Consider the following 17,392-nt stretch of genomic DNA (forward strand, 5'->3'; position numbering starts at 1 on the left):
TGCTTGGCTGCTTGGACGGCTGTCAGGAGCAGAGGGGCTGCCATGAGCTGCCATGCTGTTATTTGTCAGCGTGGAGAAAAGGAGACAGAGACACACATCATCATCTCGCTCTTCATCGCACAGAACGGCGGGTCTAATCCCGCCTGCAGACGTATCTCCAGTGATCCCCCTCCTCTGTGAAGTGATGTTGTTCCACTACATGACAACAACATGGATGTGGATGCAGGGATGACAGGAGGGGATACACAAGTGTCATAGTTTGATCTCTGAAATGAAAGTGAAGCTTTTATTTACAGATATATAACGTAGGGCTGTCAAATGATCAGTATTTGTAAGCATGATTAATCAATGAATTTATATAGTTTATTGCAATTAATCACATTTTTAATCGCATGGTTAAAACTCCATACTTTGCATTTCAAGTTTTAAGTTCATATTAAAAATATAAAGCACTTATTGACAGTTTCTCGATTTAAGGATTAAATCAATGACGTACTAAATGATCTTGACTTTTATATTTCTTATTCTAATAAATTCTGGACTGCTACACCAGCGTGGTCTGAAACATGCAACAGTTTCAAAAAGCTTATTCTGTGAAATATAGTGTTTACAGTCAGGTGCACCCATTTAGCAAGCGCTTTAGTTAACATTGTTGATTTAGTTTCATCCACAGGTCTGTGGCGAGTCATACACACTTTGAAATAGTGCTCAATTAAGCCATTTGGGATTTTCAAATCAAGTCTTCAAAAGTGCAGTGGTGTTATTTTACATCACAGTGGAAGCAGGAAGCAGGAAGACACTGCATAGCTTAAAGACGGTGTGTCCAATGGGCCAAAATAGATGGAAAATTCACAAAGTAATGGGTTCATTCTGACCCTACACGTTAATGCAGACAGAGAGATTTTTTTAGAATATGCTAGTAGGACAAACAACAGAAATGCTTAATATCAAAGCCGTACTGTCAGTTAAAATGAAACTGTTTTTACAGTGAAGTCAAAAATAGTAAATATTCTCTGGTTTTCACCCTTCAGAAACTAAGATTTTTTATTTTATTTTCAATTCACTTTAATATTTTGGGATTCTAGACTTTGTTGCTTTTTCACAAAATGTTGTCATGAGCGTCTAAACTGGTTATTATTTGCATTATATGAACCATACAGGGAAAGATGCAAAGCAGTTCAAACTGGCTTTTTAAGGCTAAATCAAAACAAGCATGTGAAGGATAATTTTCACTGTTAGCTTTCTTTTCATAGACAAACCTATCAATCAGTTCATTGAGATTAGAAATAGTCCTTGGTTTCAACCTGGATGAATTATAATAATAAATCATAAGAGTATTAGAAACAACTAGACTAACACTAGGTTTTAAAGGGTTTTTGAGGCCATAACTGGATCAAATAGAAACAGCTCCAATCATGCTGCAATAAAAAAGATTAACAATCCAAAACAAATTAAAAAGCACAATCCTAATTTTAAAAAATGACAAATAATCCAGCTGCTGAATTATGCTAAAATAACACAGAGATAATCCAGCAATTATTAACCTCCATATCATGCGTTCAAAATTACACATTTACATTCCAATATTTGATAGGATCTAAATCAGGAAGTCAAATATATTCCAGTTTTATTATTGGGCCAATAATGAGCAGAGATTGTTTAATGCAAGTTAAAAGAGGAAAATGGGGCTTCTGTAAGTAGGGGGGGGGGGGGGGGGGGGGGGGGGGGGGCGTTACTAATGATATAAGAGCAAATGTGGGAGCATCTTGTGGAAATCTGGCAGAAATCCTAATGTCGCTCCTGTCCCCCTTTTAATGCAAACCAAATGAGCCTGCACTGTAATAAGAAGCTTCCCAGAATTAGTTTCCGTTTGCAGAAAATTGCAAGAAAAAAACCCTAGTACTTTTATCTATGAATTTCACTCCAGCATAAGCAGGAGAGGGAAAAAAAGAAGGCAGACCCTCCTCCGACATTATTTGGATGACGTTCCATCAGTAGCAGCAGCAAGAAATAACATTGTGCAAATTCTATGCATGTTAATGATAAATAGGAATCCACCTGCTCACAGATAAAATGAGTTTAATTTCCCCCCCTCCTCCGCCCCCCTCCACCCACGCCCATGTGCCTGCCTGGCCTTTTAGAAATTACTTATGCACAGCTATTATTAAAATAGGGCCAGAGCAAATGAGAAAGAAGCGCTATCTCTGCACAGAGGCTGGCTTTAGACTGCTGCTGCTGCTGCTGCCAGGACTCTGCTTCACACAGTCAGCGTTTCTTCCTCACACACACACATATATGTGCACATGCAAACACACACGCACAAACAGTGAAGCTCATGCACTCACATCCTCTCAAGCAGCTCTTGTGGCAGCTCTGACCCTGTGTTTACTAAATTAACCCAAATCCTTTTTTTAGGGGTTGAGTTTTGAAGTGTAATGGAATTTGAAAGCTTTGTGAGAACATCTATTTGTATACATGTGAGTGTGTTTGTGTGTGTGTGTGTGTGTGTGTGTGTGTGTGTGTGTGTGTGTGTGTGTGTGTGTGCCAGAATACATTTGTACACCTGAGAGCATGCATGCTTGTTTTGTATCCAAGTGTAATTTTGTTGTTGGAAGGAAATTTTCTCTGCTGGTACAATTTGCTTGTGCCTGCATCTTGAGAGAAGCTGAGGATGTAACAATTGGATGCTGAAGGCTTTGGAAAATATCAGTCATAAGTGGGGAGTAGAATATTTATGCATGCACAGACAGAAAAAGAGGGAAAAAATTAGAAATGTGTAAAGGAAAGCGGAGGGAGGAAGAAGAGGAGAGAACGTAGGGCCAGGTGTTGTAGAAAGAGAAGAAGAGGAAGAGGTCAGAGCAGGAGTGTTTTTGCACACAGGCTGCTGCAGATTCTTCGCCACCTCTGCTCCATTAGCAAATCAACAGATTCCTCTCCTGGCTCACTTTGGCCTTGAACACTTCCAGAACATTCATCCTTTGCTATCCAACGCAGAGCTGAAGGATGTTCTGACGCCTCTCTCTCCAACCTGAACTCCTGCCTCTTCATCGCTCTGGTTCAATAATGAGTGAACTGGGGAAAAAAAACATGCGACTCATTAGCTGAAAATCCCCCCTTCCCACAAAATTTGCACGGAATTGAACACTTGAAGGTGACATCATGACACTGTGTGAAATTAAAAACCCCTTTGCTGCACAGAGAGACAGAAGAGAGGGTTCATCCCATGACAACAGTGCAGTCAGAATTGCTTGTTTTGCCTTGCACATTTTGCATTAAAAGCACTCAGAACAGTACATACATAGCAGAGAACATTTCTGCCTCAGGGGGAAATGCAGTCGGAGAAATAAAACGACACATTATGCCATTAGGCTGCGCGGAATGACTAACAAGAAAAGATAATGTTTGCATTTTGTCTTGTGGCCTCCTGCTGTGTTCCTTCTCTCTAATGACGTCTCACTGGGGGGGAAACAGGCCTCTGGGGGACATTAAGACTCTCATAAATAAGGGTTCACTCTCTTCTTCATGCACTCTAAGGGCAGCAATTATGTCAAAACAGTGGTTATGGTTGTAACAGTAAAGAATATTCCTGTCCTGTGAAAAAGCAGGCCCTCCTGTTCTTGACAGGTTTGCCTGAAGTTGAAATTACTATGCGGCTTTGTGATGATGTCACTAAATGGTATGCTATAGTTTACAAATACTATGCTTCATTATTATTGCAGAGTGCGTGGACTGAAGTGAAAGCCTGAAGACGTGTTATTGTGTTGACATGCTTCAGCATTTGATGTCTACAGTATATATTTTAAGAAGGAATCATTTATGTGTAAACATATATTTTTAGTGTACCACTCCTCAGCAGGCTCCAGTAGATTTAATGCAGGAACCAGAGCAAATTAGTCTGACTTTGAATAATGGATTGATTTGTTCACGAGCTTTCAGAAACAGAGAAAAAAGCAGACATAGAATGAAGCACAAAACAAAACAGAACTTAAAAAAAATGCAATAATGGAATCTGAAATATACAACATTAAAAATAAGGGAATAGAAAAAGGACAGTTGTGTCTATTTTGGCGCCCCCTGTGGACAAAGTCATACCTTATCTCACTGCTGATGCCTCTAATCGCTAGGTCTGAAACCCACACAGATACAAGCCACCTGCCTGTACTCTGAGTTCATTTAATCTACATTTCTGCACATTGTATGACAGCTTTCTCCCCAAATCTGAATATGGACTAAACATGCAGTACTACATGAAATCATAGGTGCAGTTCCAAGGGGTGTGGCCAATAGTTGCTGTGGACATGCTGGACTTATTCTCCTCTATCCCTCTTTCCAGACCCAACTCGTTCGAGGCAGATGTCTGTCTAACATGAGTCTGGTTCTGCTGCCTGTTAAAAGGAAGTTTGTCCTCCAACTAGCTAAATACTGCGGGATGCAATGCTCATGGTGGATTAAGTTGGTGTTGGTGTTGGGTCTCTGTTCATAATTTGACATAGAGTGGTGTAGACCTGCTATGTTTGTAAAAGCGTCTTGAGATAACATTTGTTATGATTTTGCGCTGTATAAAGATAGATAGATAGATAGATAGATAGATAGATAGATAGATAGATAGATAGATAGATAGATAGATAGATAGATAGATAGATAGATAGATAGATAGACAGACAGACAGACAGACAGACAGACAGACAGACAGACAGACTGACTGACTGACTGACTGACTGACTGACTGACTGACTGGTTGATTGATTGATTGATTGATTGATTGATTGATTGATTGATTGATTGATTGATTGATTGATTGATTGATTGATTGATTGATTGATTGATTGATTGATTGATTGATTGATTGGTGCATTGTGTTAGCCAGACCACTAACACAAAACAAAGATTAATACTTTGCAAATGGTACAACTTTCTGAGGAAAGATTGTCTGAATAGTTTGGGTAAGACAAACAAATATATGACGCTACCTCGCCCAGGCACAGAAACAGAAAACTACAACAGAACAACTGGGTGGAGATCAGAAAAGGAATGGGTTATCAGCTGAACGGCAGCAAAGGAGAAATGGAAGTCCGTGAGAGACAGGTTTGTGCGAGGCGTCCTAGAGCTGATGCTTTCTTTAACATCCATCCTAACGTAAAAGATACATAAGAGTGTGTAGTTAGTTATAGTGTTTAAAATGTACGTATTTATTTAAGAAGGCCGTTTTTTCTGTCAACAGGATTGTGTCCTTTGATTAACATCAGATGTATCACTCATAAAGAACATGATGGAATAAATAATGTAAGTTCAGTCTATTTCAGAAACAGTTAAAAACTCCTCAAAGGAGTTTTAAAGTCCTAAATGGACTCCATGAGCTCTTCTCATTAGAAAAACCAGAATGTGTAGTGTGGGCTGTTCAAGAAACTTAACATGTACGCACACTAGCTGTAATGTTACAGTCAAACAGAGTTCAAACCATCTGAAGATAAAGTGTTCGAAAGTGCTACCATTGATAACACTGAACAAATAAACAATGCAGCATCTGTTGCTCACTCTGAGCTGCTCTGACTCCTTCCTAACCTCCTGAATGAATGTATTTCTACCATCCGAGTTAAAGAAGGTGCATTTAATTAATCTGTTGTTTAGATCGTACACTGTAGTTGGTCTTGTAATTCTTGATTGTAAAGTCCCCTACAGGGTGTTCATAAACCACCCTGAAGATTTCAGTGAAGACTTCAGTGACAGTCAAGGCCAAACATAATTACAGACCATATACAGTAATGTAAACCTGCAAACCTCACAGAGCTAATGTAAAGAGTATGAACAGAGCTGGGTATATGTTGGGTTATAACACACTTGAACTGTTTGCACATTTACACAGGTACTGAGGTATGTGAGGAGTGAGGAAGCACTTATTCTGTTTATATAAGTCCACTATGTTTGATACAAAACAACAATAACCTTGTATAATGGAGGTGGATTCTAAAGGAAAGAAACACACAGGGAACAAAACATGAAAAAACTTTTAAAAAGTCATTTAAAAAGTTTGCAGAGGTTATTTAAATCATGTCATTATGATCACAGAGGGAAGTGGAATTACCATTCAGTCAGTCAGCATGCATGGATCAAAAGGAGATATGTATTAAACACATTTCATGTGCAATACTATCAAATTTTACAGGACAAAATTGTAGCATAGTTATCCCTCAGACCACCTTAAAGGTCCCCCAGGGGACTCAGGTCCTGATCATGCACCACCATAAGTGACCATATAATATTTGCAAGAAAGGTTCAAGTTCAGATTAATATGTTTGGTTCAGGGCTTCAGGGTAGTGCAGTGGTTAGTGCTGTTGAATCACAGCCATAAGGTTCCTGGTTCTAATGCTCGACCAGTCAGGATGCAGTTTGCAGCCCCCCCTCTGCATGATTGGGTTCTCTCCTGCTTCCTCCCACAGTCCAAAAACATGCTTGTCAGGTTAACTGGTGACATTAAGTTGCCTGAAGGTTTGAGTGTGTGCATAAATGGTTGTCCATCTCTAGTACATGTTAGCTGTGTGATAGACTGGCGACTTGTCCATTGTGTGCCCTGCCCCTCATCCAATCACAGCTGGTACAGCCCCTCACACTTTCAGCAATTTAATCATCTTTTTGAGTCATTTTTAAGAAAAACTACCAAGTATTCCCACTTTCTACTACTCAAATGTGAAATATATCTTATATGCTTTAGATTTTTTCAAGTTATTTACAATAATCATCAGGTCTGGACTGTTACTTTGAGAGTAACCGTGAAAGTGTTGATGAGGGCTCTCAGCAGGGCAGGGTCCTGACTGGTTCGACCGGGGTGGCCCAACTTGGGCGATGTGTTATGCAGGGTGTACACACACGCACACACACACACACACACACACACACACACACACACACACACACACACACACACACACACACACACACACACACACAGACACAAATAGATACCAATTGTTTACCCTTTCTATGTTCACTGATCATATAAAAAAATCAACAAAAAATTGACAATAAATGTATTTTTTACACTTGGCCAGCCTTCTGGAATATTTTTTCCTTTTTCTTTTTTTTCTCCAGGATAAATAGCCATCATAGTTCAGGACTTTGGGATAGCATGAGGGGAGGCCAATCAGATTTCAAGACTCTATGGATACACTTTGTTGACACTTTTAGAAAAAAACATTTTGAATATATATATATATATAAAAGCAAATCACTTTAAAAATTAATTAATAGATATATTCATTATGGAAATTATTAGCTGCAGTCCTGTGCTTCATTTCAATATTAAGCCTCACATCAATCAATCAAATACAACATTAAAATATTGCTTTTACAATTTTGCATGATTTATATTCAACATAAGATACTATATATTTTAATCACATTGAATTTTCCCTGCATCAGTATTATTTATTTTGATATTTCATGCAACTTTCCCAAAGTCCTCCTCTAACGCTCTCTCTCCTCTTTGTGTACGCGGTGATGGAATCACCTCGTTGTATTTTGCTGTCTGTTATTGTCGAGCTATTTTGTGCCATCTTGGGTTTGTTTTTTTTCTCCATATATATATATATATATATATATGGAAGACATGCAGCAAATAGTCACCTCTTTGACGAGGACTATAGCCTCTATACGGGACGCTTGGACCACTAGGCCACCAGCGCCCCTCCATGTTTTTTAAAATAATCTATAATTGAACTACCTTTTTGTTCCAGCTTTTGTTTAAAAGTACTGTAAGATTGTCTGTCATTGCTGAATAATAGATTTTAAAAAAGCAAGGCAATAAAATGTAGGTTAAAGAATTAAGAGTGATTTCTTGAGTTACATTTCCAATGCAGCAGATTACTTTTAAAGTGCAGAGTTAGTGTTTTACTAAAGTACAGGGTCAGACTTGGATTAGCTGATGCCCAAAATCCCCTTAAAGCCCCGTCTGAATGACCACAGAGATCATTTCAAAGATGTGTCTCTGTGTAAGAGAAGTTTTCGCTGCAGTATTGTGACAGCGCTGAGACGAGGGCCGGTGACAGCGACTCGGTGAGAGAGTGTGATTGAATGGCAGCAGAGGAGCGTACATCTTTAAATTCCTCATTATCCACTAACACACAGACGCTACGTCTGCTCCTATTCCATTACTTACTCCTCGTATTGTCATGCTCGGAGAATTCAATGTAGTACCTTTCATTGTAGAAAATGAAAAATGTCATTTTCCCCCTCTTTCTCCCTCTCTCCCCTCTCTGTCCTCACACTAATTTAAAATGTCTCATCTCCTTCTGCGTGTTCAACAGTCTGATTGCCTCAGTGCTGAAGAAAGAGGCCTAAGAGGAGGAATCCCCCTCTCTTTGTGAAAAGGAGTCCAGGTGGGAGCAGATGAGGAGGAGGAAGAGGAGGAGGAGAATGGAGCAGAATGATTCATGAAGGTGAAAATCTGCAGCTTCATCAGAGTCGGTCAAGCAGGACAGCTGCTGCTTCCTCTGACCCTCCGAACCAGCTGAGAGACCCGAACCTTCAAGGACTAAAGGTCTTCTTTTCCCTCCAGCAGTCACACCTTTTTTTCTCCCTATGTCATCCTTTTTTCAATTCTTTTTCTTCTCCCGGCTTATTGCAACAGTGCAGGGTCAGGACTTAAATGAAGTCCTTCATGTGTGCAGGAAAAGACAGTGGTGGGGTGTCTCTGTGCCTGAAATACAGTCTGCATAAACGTGTGTTTGTGTGTCCCTGAGAGTGTTATCTAAAGTCCGATGAGCCTGTAAACACAGAAAGAGAACCATCTCTTCAGACTTGAAAAAAAAGGCAACAGATTTTAAAAATAGCTGGTTTGTCTTCAGACGAGCATCATCGTGCTTTTTGCTTAAAGGGCCCTAACCTGACTTTTACACATCACACCGGTGATTGTGGTCAAAACCCTTTTCCTTAAGGGAGCCTTTTTGTATCAGGACTAAACTCTAATGTATATATTATATAGTGTTTACTGTTAATGTTACTGTATATACTTGTTTTAACTATTGGCTGGGAGAACAGCAGTCTTTTTAATGTAAGGAAAAATGATGAATGCATTGAATCTTGGCTCTAATGAGCTGTTTAGTTATTTAACTCATGATGTATAAGAAATGTCCAGAAGTGCAGAAATTGTGGCCAACCAGCCTCTAAGGTCTTACGGAGTGCTGTTTGCACAATTTGATAATGCTATAAACTTGTGACATGTTCCTTTATGTTCATTTACAGAACATAAGGACATTGCCTTTTAAGTCATTGTTCAAGCAAACATGTCATGTCATGTTTCTGTTGCAGCAAAAGTTATAAATTTGAGTGTGTGAGGTGATAAGTGGAGATACAAACTAATTTGAAAACATAAAAGTTGAACATAATGTGGTATGATTGTGTTTTGTTGAACTGTAGCTTTTATGTATGTATTATATTAAGTTTTCTGTGCGTCTTATTTCTTGTATTTGTTGATGAGTTTGCTGCATTTTGATTAATCTGGGGACAGGTGAAGCAAATCAGCTTAGGCTTTAAATGCTGTGATGTTTGGAAATGGCTTATACACTATCTGTCCCCATACACATTAACATTACAAAGTGGCCTTGCTAATAAGAACCACAAAGGCTTCATGTTTCATTTAAGTTGGTATTAGTGTTTTTTAACCAGTTTGTCCGTCTTGATTTAAACTTACATGTATGTAGAAAATGAAATTTCTCTCTCAAACCAAAGCACACCGCTCCATCAGTATGGACTGAGAGAAGACTGCTTGGTTCTGTCTCCTTAAAATCCCCAGCTGGTCCCCTCAGATAGTGTACCACTGCCCTCCAGTGGAGAGCTGCAGAACTGCAAATAATCAATGCGAAGAGCAACAAGGATTTGATTTGCTCTTTTATGCCAAGTTAAGATGCACTTAAGTGTGCTCTATCATGAGCAAGAGGAGGCCGATTATTCCAAAGTGGTGAGTCTACTTTTAATGAGACCACACTAAACTCAGAATCTAACTGATGGGAAGCAGTATCTATATCTAGCTTCAGTAGCCTTAGGTTTTAAAGAGCTTGGATTGTATTTATTTGACCATAAAGAAACAATTGAGTACAAGCAAGGGAAAAATATTTGTTTGAAATCAACTCAGAAAAGGTCAAACTGAAGAAGGCAGAACTGAAAAAATCTGTATGTTCTTACTTGTAAGTTAAATTGGGTAATCTGTACAAGGCTGAGTTTCCCAACCTGTGGCTTCATCCTAAATATTACAAAGAACAGAGAGAAAACATTAGACTTACTTTAGCACTAAGAAAGATGCATTTATAGAGAATAAAAATAGATCAGTTACATTTGGGTTCTTGACTTTGCAGGTCTGCCAGTGAAGCAGTCCTAACAGAGTTCATATTCTATCTTCCACTTATTTAATTGTTACTTCAGGCTTAGATTTAAAGTGAATTTATAAACATATAGATACATTTTGTTCGACATGCAATGCAGATATATGATTGGACCCTGCAACCTACCATAATGTTTCCATTTCGATATGATATTATATTTGATTCTATCCCCCGTGTGTTTTATGTACATCTAATTTTGGAATCCAGTGTTTGACAAATAGAATTGAAAGTGAGGAGTAAAAGCCGACTGTGATGCATAAACTCGTCATTTTGAGTGTGCATAAAAGCACCAGAGTAATCCATGTGCTCAGCGATGCGTCTTGCTCAGGACCAGAAGCTCCTCTGCTGCCTCTTTATGGGACTAATGATGACCCACAGAGTGAGCAGCCAGTGAGACCAGCGCTGTGACTGCAGGGTCTCCTGTAGTCAGTATTTATGAAGATTAAGATGTCACATGTCTGAGACAGAAAGGACAGGATCAAGAGAGAGAGAGAGAGAGAGAGAGTGAGTGTGTGTGTGTGTGTGTGTGTGTGTGTGTGTGTGTGTGTAAAGGCTTCTTTTTCCAGCTTGTATATAAGTGCTTAATCTGCCCTAACAAGATAGACCGGGACATGTAGCCTCTCTGCTGCATCACTGATGATGGAGTCGGTAATGATGGAGGAGGAAAGAGAGGGGATGGCAGCTAAGCCTAAAGTAAGCTACTTTGGCCCAGGGCGACGCACGGCTGGTTCATCCCTGTGTGTCTGTGTCCAGTTATTTAATCAAATATGTGACACCAAGTAGCTTAAAGTACCAATAAGCCATAATGCTACTTTGGGTTTAATTGGCTAAGTGGAATGATGAGCCAGGCAGATGCGTCAGGCCTTCAGGAAGGGAAATGCTGTCTACACATGAACATCTTCAGAATAACCTGCTAATAAACAAGACGGTACTATCAGCCAAGATCTCAATCTTATAAAATCTCAATCTATGGTAATGGTGGACTACAGAGCTGTGTTTTTGTTGCTGACTCTATTACCACCACCACTGTCTACTTGAGCACTCATCACTGTGATGAAGAAAAGCTTTACGTGCAGGTCTGTTGTGTTTGTTTGTGGCGTAAAGGACTTTGTAAAGTTATACCGCCATCTACTGGTGTGGCATTTGTACTCCAGCTTTTTCAGTCATTTTTGTGTAGTCCTGTGGTCACAGTTTTTTTTAACACTCAAAGGCTAGACTTTTCTGTTTTTTAATGGGGCTGTTCTAGTGTTAATAACGCCCAAGTCGCCATCTTTCAGGCATGGTACTCTTGATAACATCCTTTTCGCCTTGTTCTCTTGAGACAACAAATAAGCAACTTGTGATTTTTAGTTTAGTGACAGCAGAGCAAGCTTTTACTGCTGATAAAGACCATGCAGTATCAACCTGAGTGGGAACAATTCAGTTGTATCTGCTGTTACTGAGGTCAGAGGTGAAAAGTAAAACTTTCTCTTTATAGTCTCAAATAGTATCAAACAAGACAAATAGGTTAAGACTTTGGTTCCAACTGCTGAGTTTCTGCTACAACCCACAAAAAATGGAAATAAAAACATTCTTATTGAGATCACCTACAGCATTAATAGCTCTGTGAGGAAATACTTAGCTGGTGCCCTGAGTTGATATGCTAACAAAGGCTGTGCTGGTTTGTTGATGCATAGCAGGTATGGCACACATTGGAGGGAACTTTGAACCAATGACGGTGCTGTAATTAAAGCCAAGAGACTTTCGCCAAATCATCCTCTGGGTACCATGAATGGCAAGACAAGTCGGTGAAATCCATCAAAGATGTGTTCTATTAAAAAAAAAAAGTAAATGATCAAAAAAAGTAGTGGCACTACAAAAATGACATATAAATAGCATCACCCTGAGTATGAGTAGGATGATTCCTCTGAGGACTATGAATGTCTTTTCAAGAATTGCTGCAAATCCATCAAGTGGAACGAGAAAGTGAACTATCTGACCTGCTGGTGCAGCAAAGAAAGGGGTATTTCCAAAATCCTTGGAATGATTCCTCTGAGGACCATGAACATCTGTGGCAAACTCAAAGGTAATACATCCAATAGCTGTGAGGGATAAACTGACAGCAATTGTGTGTTCATATCAAGCGGCAACCTCCGGTCTCAAACTATGAAGCCCATGCGGAAGTGTTATAAACTGCAATTCATCGAGAATACGCTTAAGGGCTGGCTGCAGAAACACCTGAAACCACATACACACCAATTCAAAAAAGACGATCTTTGCAGCAGAAATAAACATGTTTACAGCCTGGTTTAAAAAAACTGCTTGGTTCTACGTAGCTAATCTCTCTATCGACACACACTGTATGGGGGGTGAATTTTTTTTTCTAACGCGACGGTTCAGGAGATATTAAGATTACGAGTTTTGCCCAAATAAGGACATGACTGACTTGACTCCCGGATGGGAACTGATAGCTGTATGCTAGGAGGCTCAGACCCCGCCTCTTTACATCACACTATGCCTGGTTGAGTTACACATTTCAAATATGGCTGCTGCCGTGGATTGGCTTAAAAAAAAGCACTCAGGAACAGATGGGTGACTTCACGCATACTACGTCCATTATTTATACAGTCAATGGTTCATATCCACCTCAAATGGTAGTACCAGAGTGGAAGTCAGAAGACCAAAACATCATCAGGAGAGCATGACTATCCGTGGAAATGTTAAAATGAACCACCCGATATCTGTCCATGTATTTCAGTCTGAACTTTCACCATGCACTGACCCCACGACAGACAGACAGACAGACAGACAGGCTACTGCCACAACTTGCTAGTATGGTTAAAAACGAAACAGTAACGCATCTTTTCTGTGCAATATTTCAGTTTTGTTGGCTTCACACAAAAGTTGACTTGGAGAAAGTAGTTTCTAACAAACAAAAACAAAAATTCTAAATGTAGTGAGAGCACAAAAAACACTCTACCTATTGGCCATGTATTATCTTAAAGGCACAGAAACAAGCTGCATATCTACCAACAAGGCTAAATAAAACTATCCACATTTCCGGACTCCACAAGAGAAACAGGATATTGTCATTTAAGTAAATCAACCCTGTAATGGCATCCTACATCAGGGCCCTGTGATGTCACTCTATATCTCCCCTTTTTGACTTTCCCTGATTTTTCCAGTAAAGTTTTGGTCTGGTAACTGTAAGGTGGGGGGTGGGGGGGGGCTCACAAACCGTGCTTAGCTCATCCTTGGACTTCAAACAGGCCTGGTATACAGTAGCTTCCATGCATGTTCAGGGTCAATATCCTGCTAGAAAATGAATCCTCTTCCACACATATTACTGAGCCAGGAGGGGTAGCACGCCTCTGCAAAATGCAGAGGGATTTCTCAGAGAGGTGTGTAGCTCATCCAGTGCAAGTCACTTGAAACAGCCCCCCAGCTGAATGTTTCCACCACCAAGTTGGACTGGAGGTTTCCTGCACTGTTGCATTTACATCATCACTGACTGTGTCCTTGAATATGCAAGTTCTTTGCAACTGACAAGTTGAGTCTTTGATTTCTTCAGTGGTACAATGACCGTTTGACCTTGGAAGCTGATGCTCTATCACATTGTTGTTTGTGAAACAATCATTTCTTTATGTCTGATTTTGTCTACTTTTGCATAAATTCAATGACAATTTTGCTAAATTTTCTAAAAATGTCTCCCAAGAACTGTGGAGAGCAGCTAACACACTTAAAATTAGGCGAGAAGTTGCTTCACTGCTCTGGAAAGTTTTCCATTACTGGAACAAGGCACTGCAGCCTCCTCCATTTAAAAACTGAAATGGTTGCATTACTATATTTAAGGCCTGTTTTTGTAACCCTCCTAAATGTGAGTACTGTGCATAGCAACATGTTGTAACCTTTTGTTGTTGTTGAATTTACCGACTTAATCAAATCCAAACCTCTGCAGAATACTCCACATGAACATGTCTGAATGATGAAACTAATAATTGCAGTAAAGTAATTACTTCAGAAGTCGAACCGGCGACCTCTGCGACAAGGACTGTAGCCTCTGTATGTGGGGCGCTTAGACCACTAGGCCACCAGGGCCCTGGAAATGTAACTTTAGATTATCCGAGAAACAGTCTAATGGGAGAGGTCCACTCAAGCGTTTTGCCTCCACCTACCTGTTCGTGATCTCAGCCATGCTTCTATGGACAACAAGTCTTATATTATCTTCACAGATGCATTATAAAAAGAGAAACATTCAAATCAGTTATTGGATATATTACTTTATCTAATTTCACTGCTTTCACAGCTGTTTATCATTGCTTTATTGTTGTATTAATGATATTGCTCCTATCTGTCTTTTACCCTTTACTGCTCCCCTTTAATGCTCTTTCACTTCTAATCGTTTTTTACTTTGCTTTTATGCGTTCATTTTTGCCTCTAATTTATGTCGCTTTTTCACTTTTGTCTTAATTTATTTAGTCTTATGCTTTCATCCTTTTATAATGCTTTTATCTTTGTATCTTTTGTGTCAGCGTATTAAATCTTAGGTCCTCCAGGTCCAGGGTCATGTTGTTGGGTTCTTGTGTTGCCTGGGTTCTTTTGCTGTTGGGTTCTTGTGTTGTTTGGGTTAACTTGTTAATGTTCTCATGTTGGTTATTTTCTGGTTTGGTTTCATGTTGTTCAGCTGTCAATAAGTTCATCTTTAGTTTTGTTTTGGCCTTGTTTCCTCTCTGTCTATGTTCTGTAGAAGTTATCATATGACTTCCTTGCTCCTTGTTTAGTGATCTATGTCTGGTGTTGTATTCTCTTGTGCATCTTGTGTTTCTTAGTCTAGTCTGTTGTGTTTCCTGCTTTATTTAGTAGTTCTTGATCCCTGTGTTTCCAGATTAGTTTTACTTCCTCCTCGTGTTTCACACCCCTGTGTTTTCTTTTGGATTTAGTTCTTGGACATTTTAGTCAGTTCTTTTTGTACCTTTCGCTCTTTTATCATTAAAACCTCTATTTTTTCTGCACATGGGTCCTCCATTTTCCCCCAACGTGACAGCATCTCTAATGAAATATGTTTTCACATTTTAGCAGATGCTTCAACGAACAACTCAGCAAAAGTTGCTTCACAGCTTTATCATTTGGAAGAAATATTTATGGTCTAATGGCATCAGATAGACGAGAAGCAAATCAACACATTTTCTGTCATACAGTTGAAGTGCAAGGAACAAAGCTGGTGGAGCTGGAAGAGAGATTTAAATGACACAAGGACTTTCAGTTTTTACATTTCAAATGCTTTACTGATTTGATGATTTTGGTTTAGCTAGAGAGGAGAGATATCTATGGATACAACTGGAAAATGTATTTTGTGTAAAGCTCGAAAAAGTACCGCAGTACCTAACAGTCGGGTTGTTTGGGAAAAGGGTTTAACAAGCCACAGAGAGAATGCACAGAATGGTACAAAGCAGTGAACATAAGGCGGTATCCTCGTCAGCAGAAAGAAAAGTTTGACTTCAGTTGAACAGAAAGAGAGGAGATACTAAAGCCTGTAGCTCTGTAGCTGATGTTTTTACATTATATGGGCTCAATGAAGAAATCACCTGGTCAAAATGTGTCTAAAAATGAGCCTCTGATAACTAAAAATCACACTTAAGATTATAGAGATCTCAAGTTATCCCCAGTGTGATACAACAAAGGAATAATTTTCCTCTCTTTATTTGAATCAAAGATTTTAATCACTCAGATAAACATTCGGACCAGCTATCATCCAACAGTCGCTCACAGGCTTTAAATCTAATATCAAGAATTAGACGCTTTAAATCTAACATCAAGAATTAGACATTTCAAATCAAGTCTCAGGCGTCTCGTTGACATGAAGGTGAATTACAACCAGTAGGGACATTCAGTTAACAATACATTTGGCGATTGCTTCAGCAGTGTTGTCTTAAATGATCCATTTCATCGTCTGTCAAAGTCTCATCCTGGTTTTAGATTGGAGTTATTATTTTGGCTTCCCCCCCTTCTCCTTCTCAAACTTGGCGATCTGACTGAAAATATCTAAGAGGTTTGAGGGGAGGTCCTTTTTAGACATTCCTCCCTGAGAATCGCTCTTTACGTTCCGATTTCCAGCATTTCTTTCTCCTGACCTGTTGCTCTCTTCCTCTGTCTTCCACTTAATATCTTTCTCTCTTTTTATCTCCTCTCCCTCCCTCCCTCTATTCTCGTACCTACCTCCATCCAAGGAGTTTCTCCTGGACAAGTCATGTCTCCTCCTGCTTTCAGACAGTTTGGACGCAGAGCCAGAGTTCCCTACAAATTCAGATTTGGAACCTGATCTCGAGTCAGCAGACGAGCAGGAAACTTTTCTCTTTCTCTCTTCTTCTATGCTACTCCTCCTCCTTGAGTTACTGTCTCTCCTATCTTTCCTATTATCATCCTTCCATCTATCCCTTGTTTCTCTACTCCTGCTCCTCCCCTCCTCTTTTCCTGGGCTTCTACTCTGACTGTTCTTTCTCCCAGCCCTGCTCTCCTCTCTGTCCTTTCTCTTCCTCTTCTTGCGTGAGGAGTCAGACTCTTCATCGTCTGATCCTGCTGACAAAGAGTAAAGTTGAGAGATCCTTCTATCCTCAGCTTCCCTCTCCTCCACCTCCCCCTCTTCCCCGTCTCCAAACCCCGGGCCTCCCTTCTGGTTCAGGAAGGTGGCAGACGTGTTGGGAGGGGCAGGGTACCACTCCACTTCATCCTCCTCTTTCTCCTTCTTACCCTCCTCACTCTTCCTGCTCTCCCTTGAGGAGATCCTACGATGGCGCTTGCACCCTCGCTCCGACCTCCTCCTCTTCTTCTTCTTCTTTTTGGACCTCCTGCGAGATGAGGAAGAGGATGAAGAAGAAGAGGAATTCCTGGATGTGTTGGAGGATGACGACGAGGAAGATGTTGATCTCTTTCGTTTTTTCTTCATCCTGCAGAAGAGACGTTGACTGAATCTTCTCTCTTAAAGAGGCTGAGACTTTAAAGTATATATATACCTATATTTACCTTCCATACCTTTAAAGATC

General features: G+C 39.9%; 1 protein-coding gene across 9 annotated transcripts in view; it reads right to left on the reverse strand.

Moving 5' to 3' along the window:
• Positions 1-2,839: 2,839 nt before the first annotated feature.
• ttc14 (tetratricopeptide repeat domain 14) overlaps positions 2,840-17,392 on the reverse strand; it is a 34,691-nt gene continuing 20,138 nt past the window's right edge. For 7 of the 9 annotated variants that reach the window (XM_034702503.1, XM_034702496.1, XM_034702488.1 and 4 more), the window contains one exon: positions 15,610-17,296. In XM_034702503.1, the coding sequence (XP_034558394.1) occupies positions 16,339-17,296 (958 nt within the window). In that variant the 3' untranslated portion in view covers positions 15,610-16,338. Of the gene's footprint in view, positions 3,073-15,609; positions 17,297-17,392 lie in introns of those variants that run through there. The other 2 variants (XM_034702530.1, XM_034702521.1) reach the window with 2 other exon arrangements.

The sequence above is a fragment of the Notolabrus celidotus genome, chromosome 2, assembly GCF_009762535.1.
Source record: "Notolabrus celidotus isolate fNotCel1 chromosome 2, fNotCel1.pri, whole genome shotgun sequence".
Classification (NCBI taxonomy): domain Eukaryota; kingdom Metazoa; phylum Chordata; class Actinopteri; order Labriformes; family Labridae; genus Notolabrus; species Notolabrus celidotus.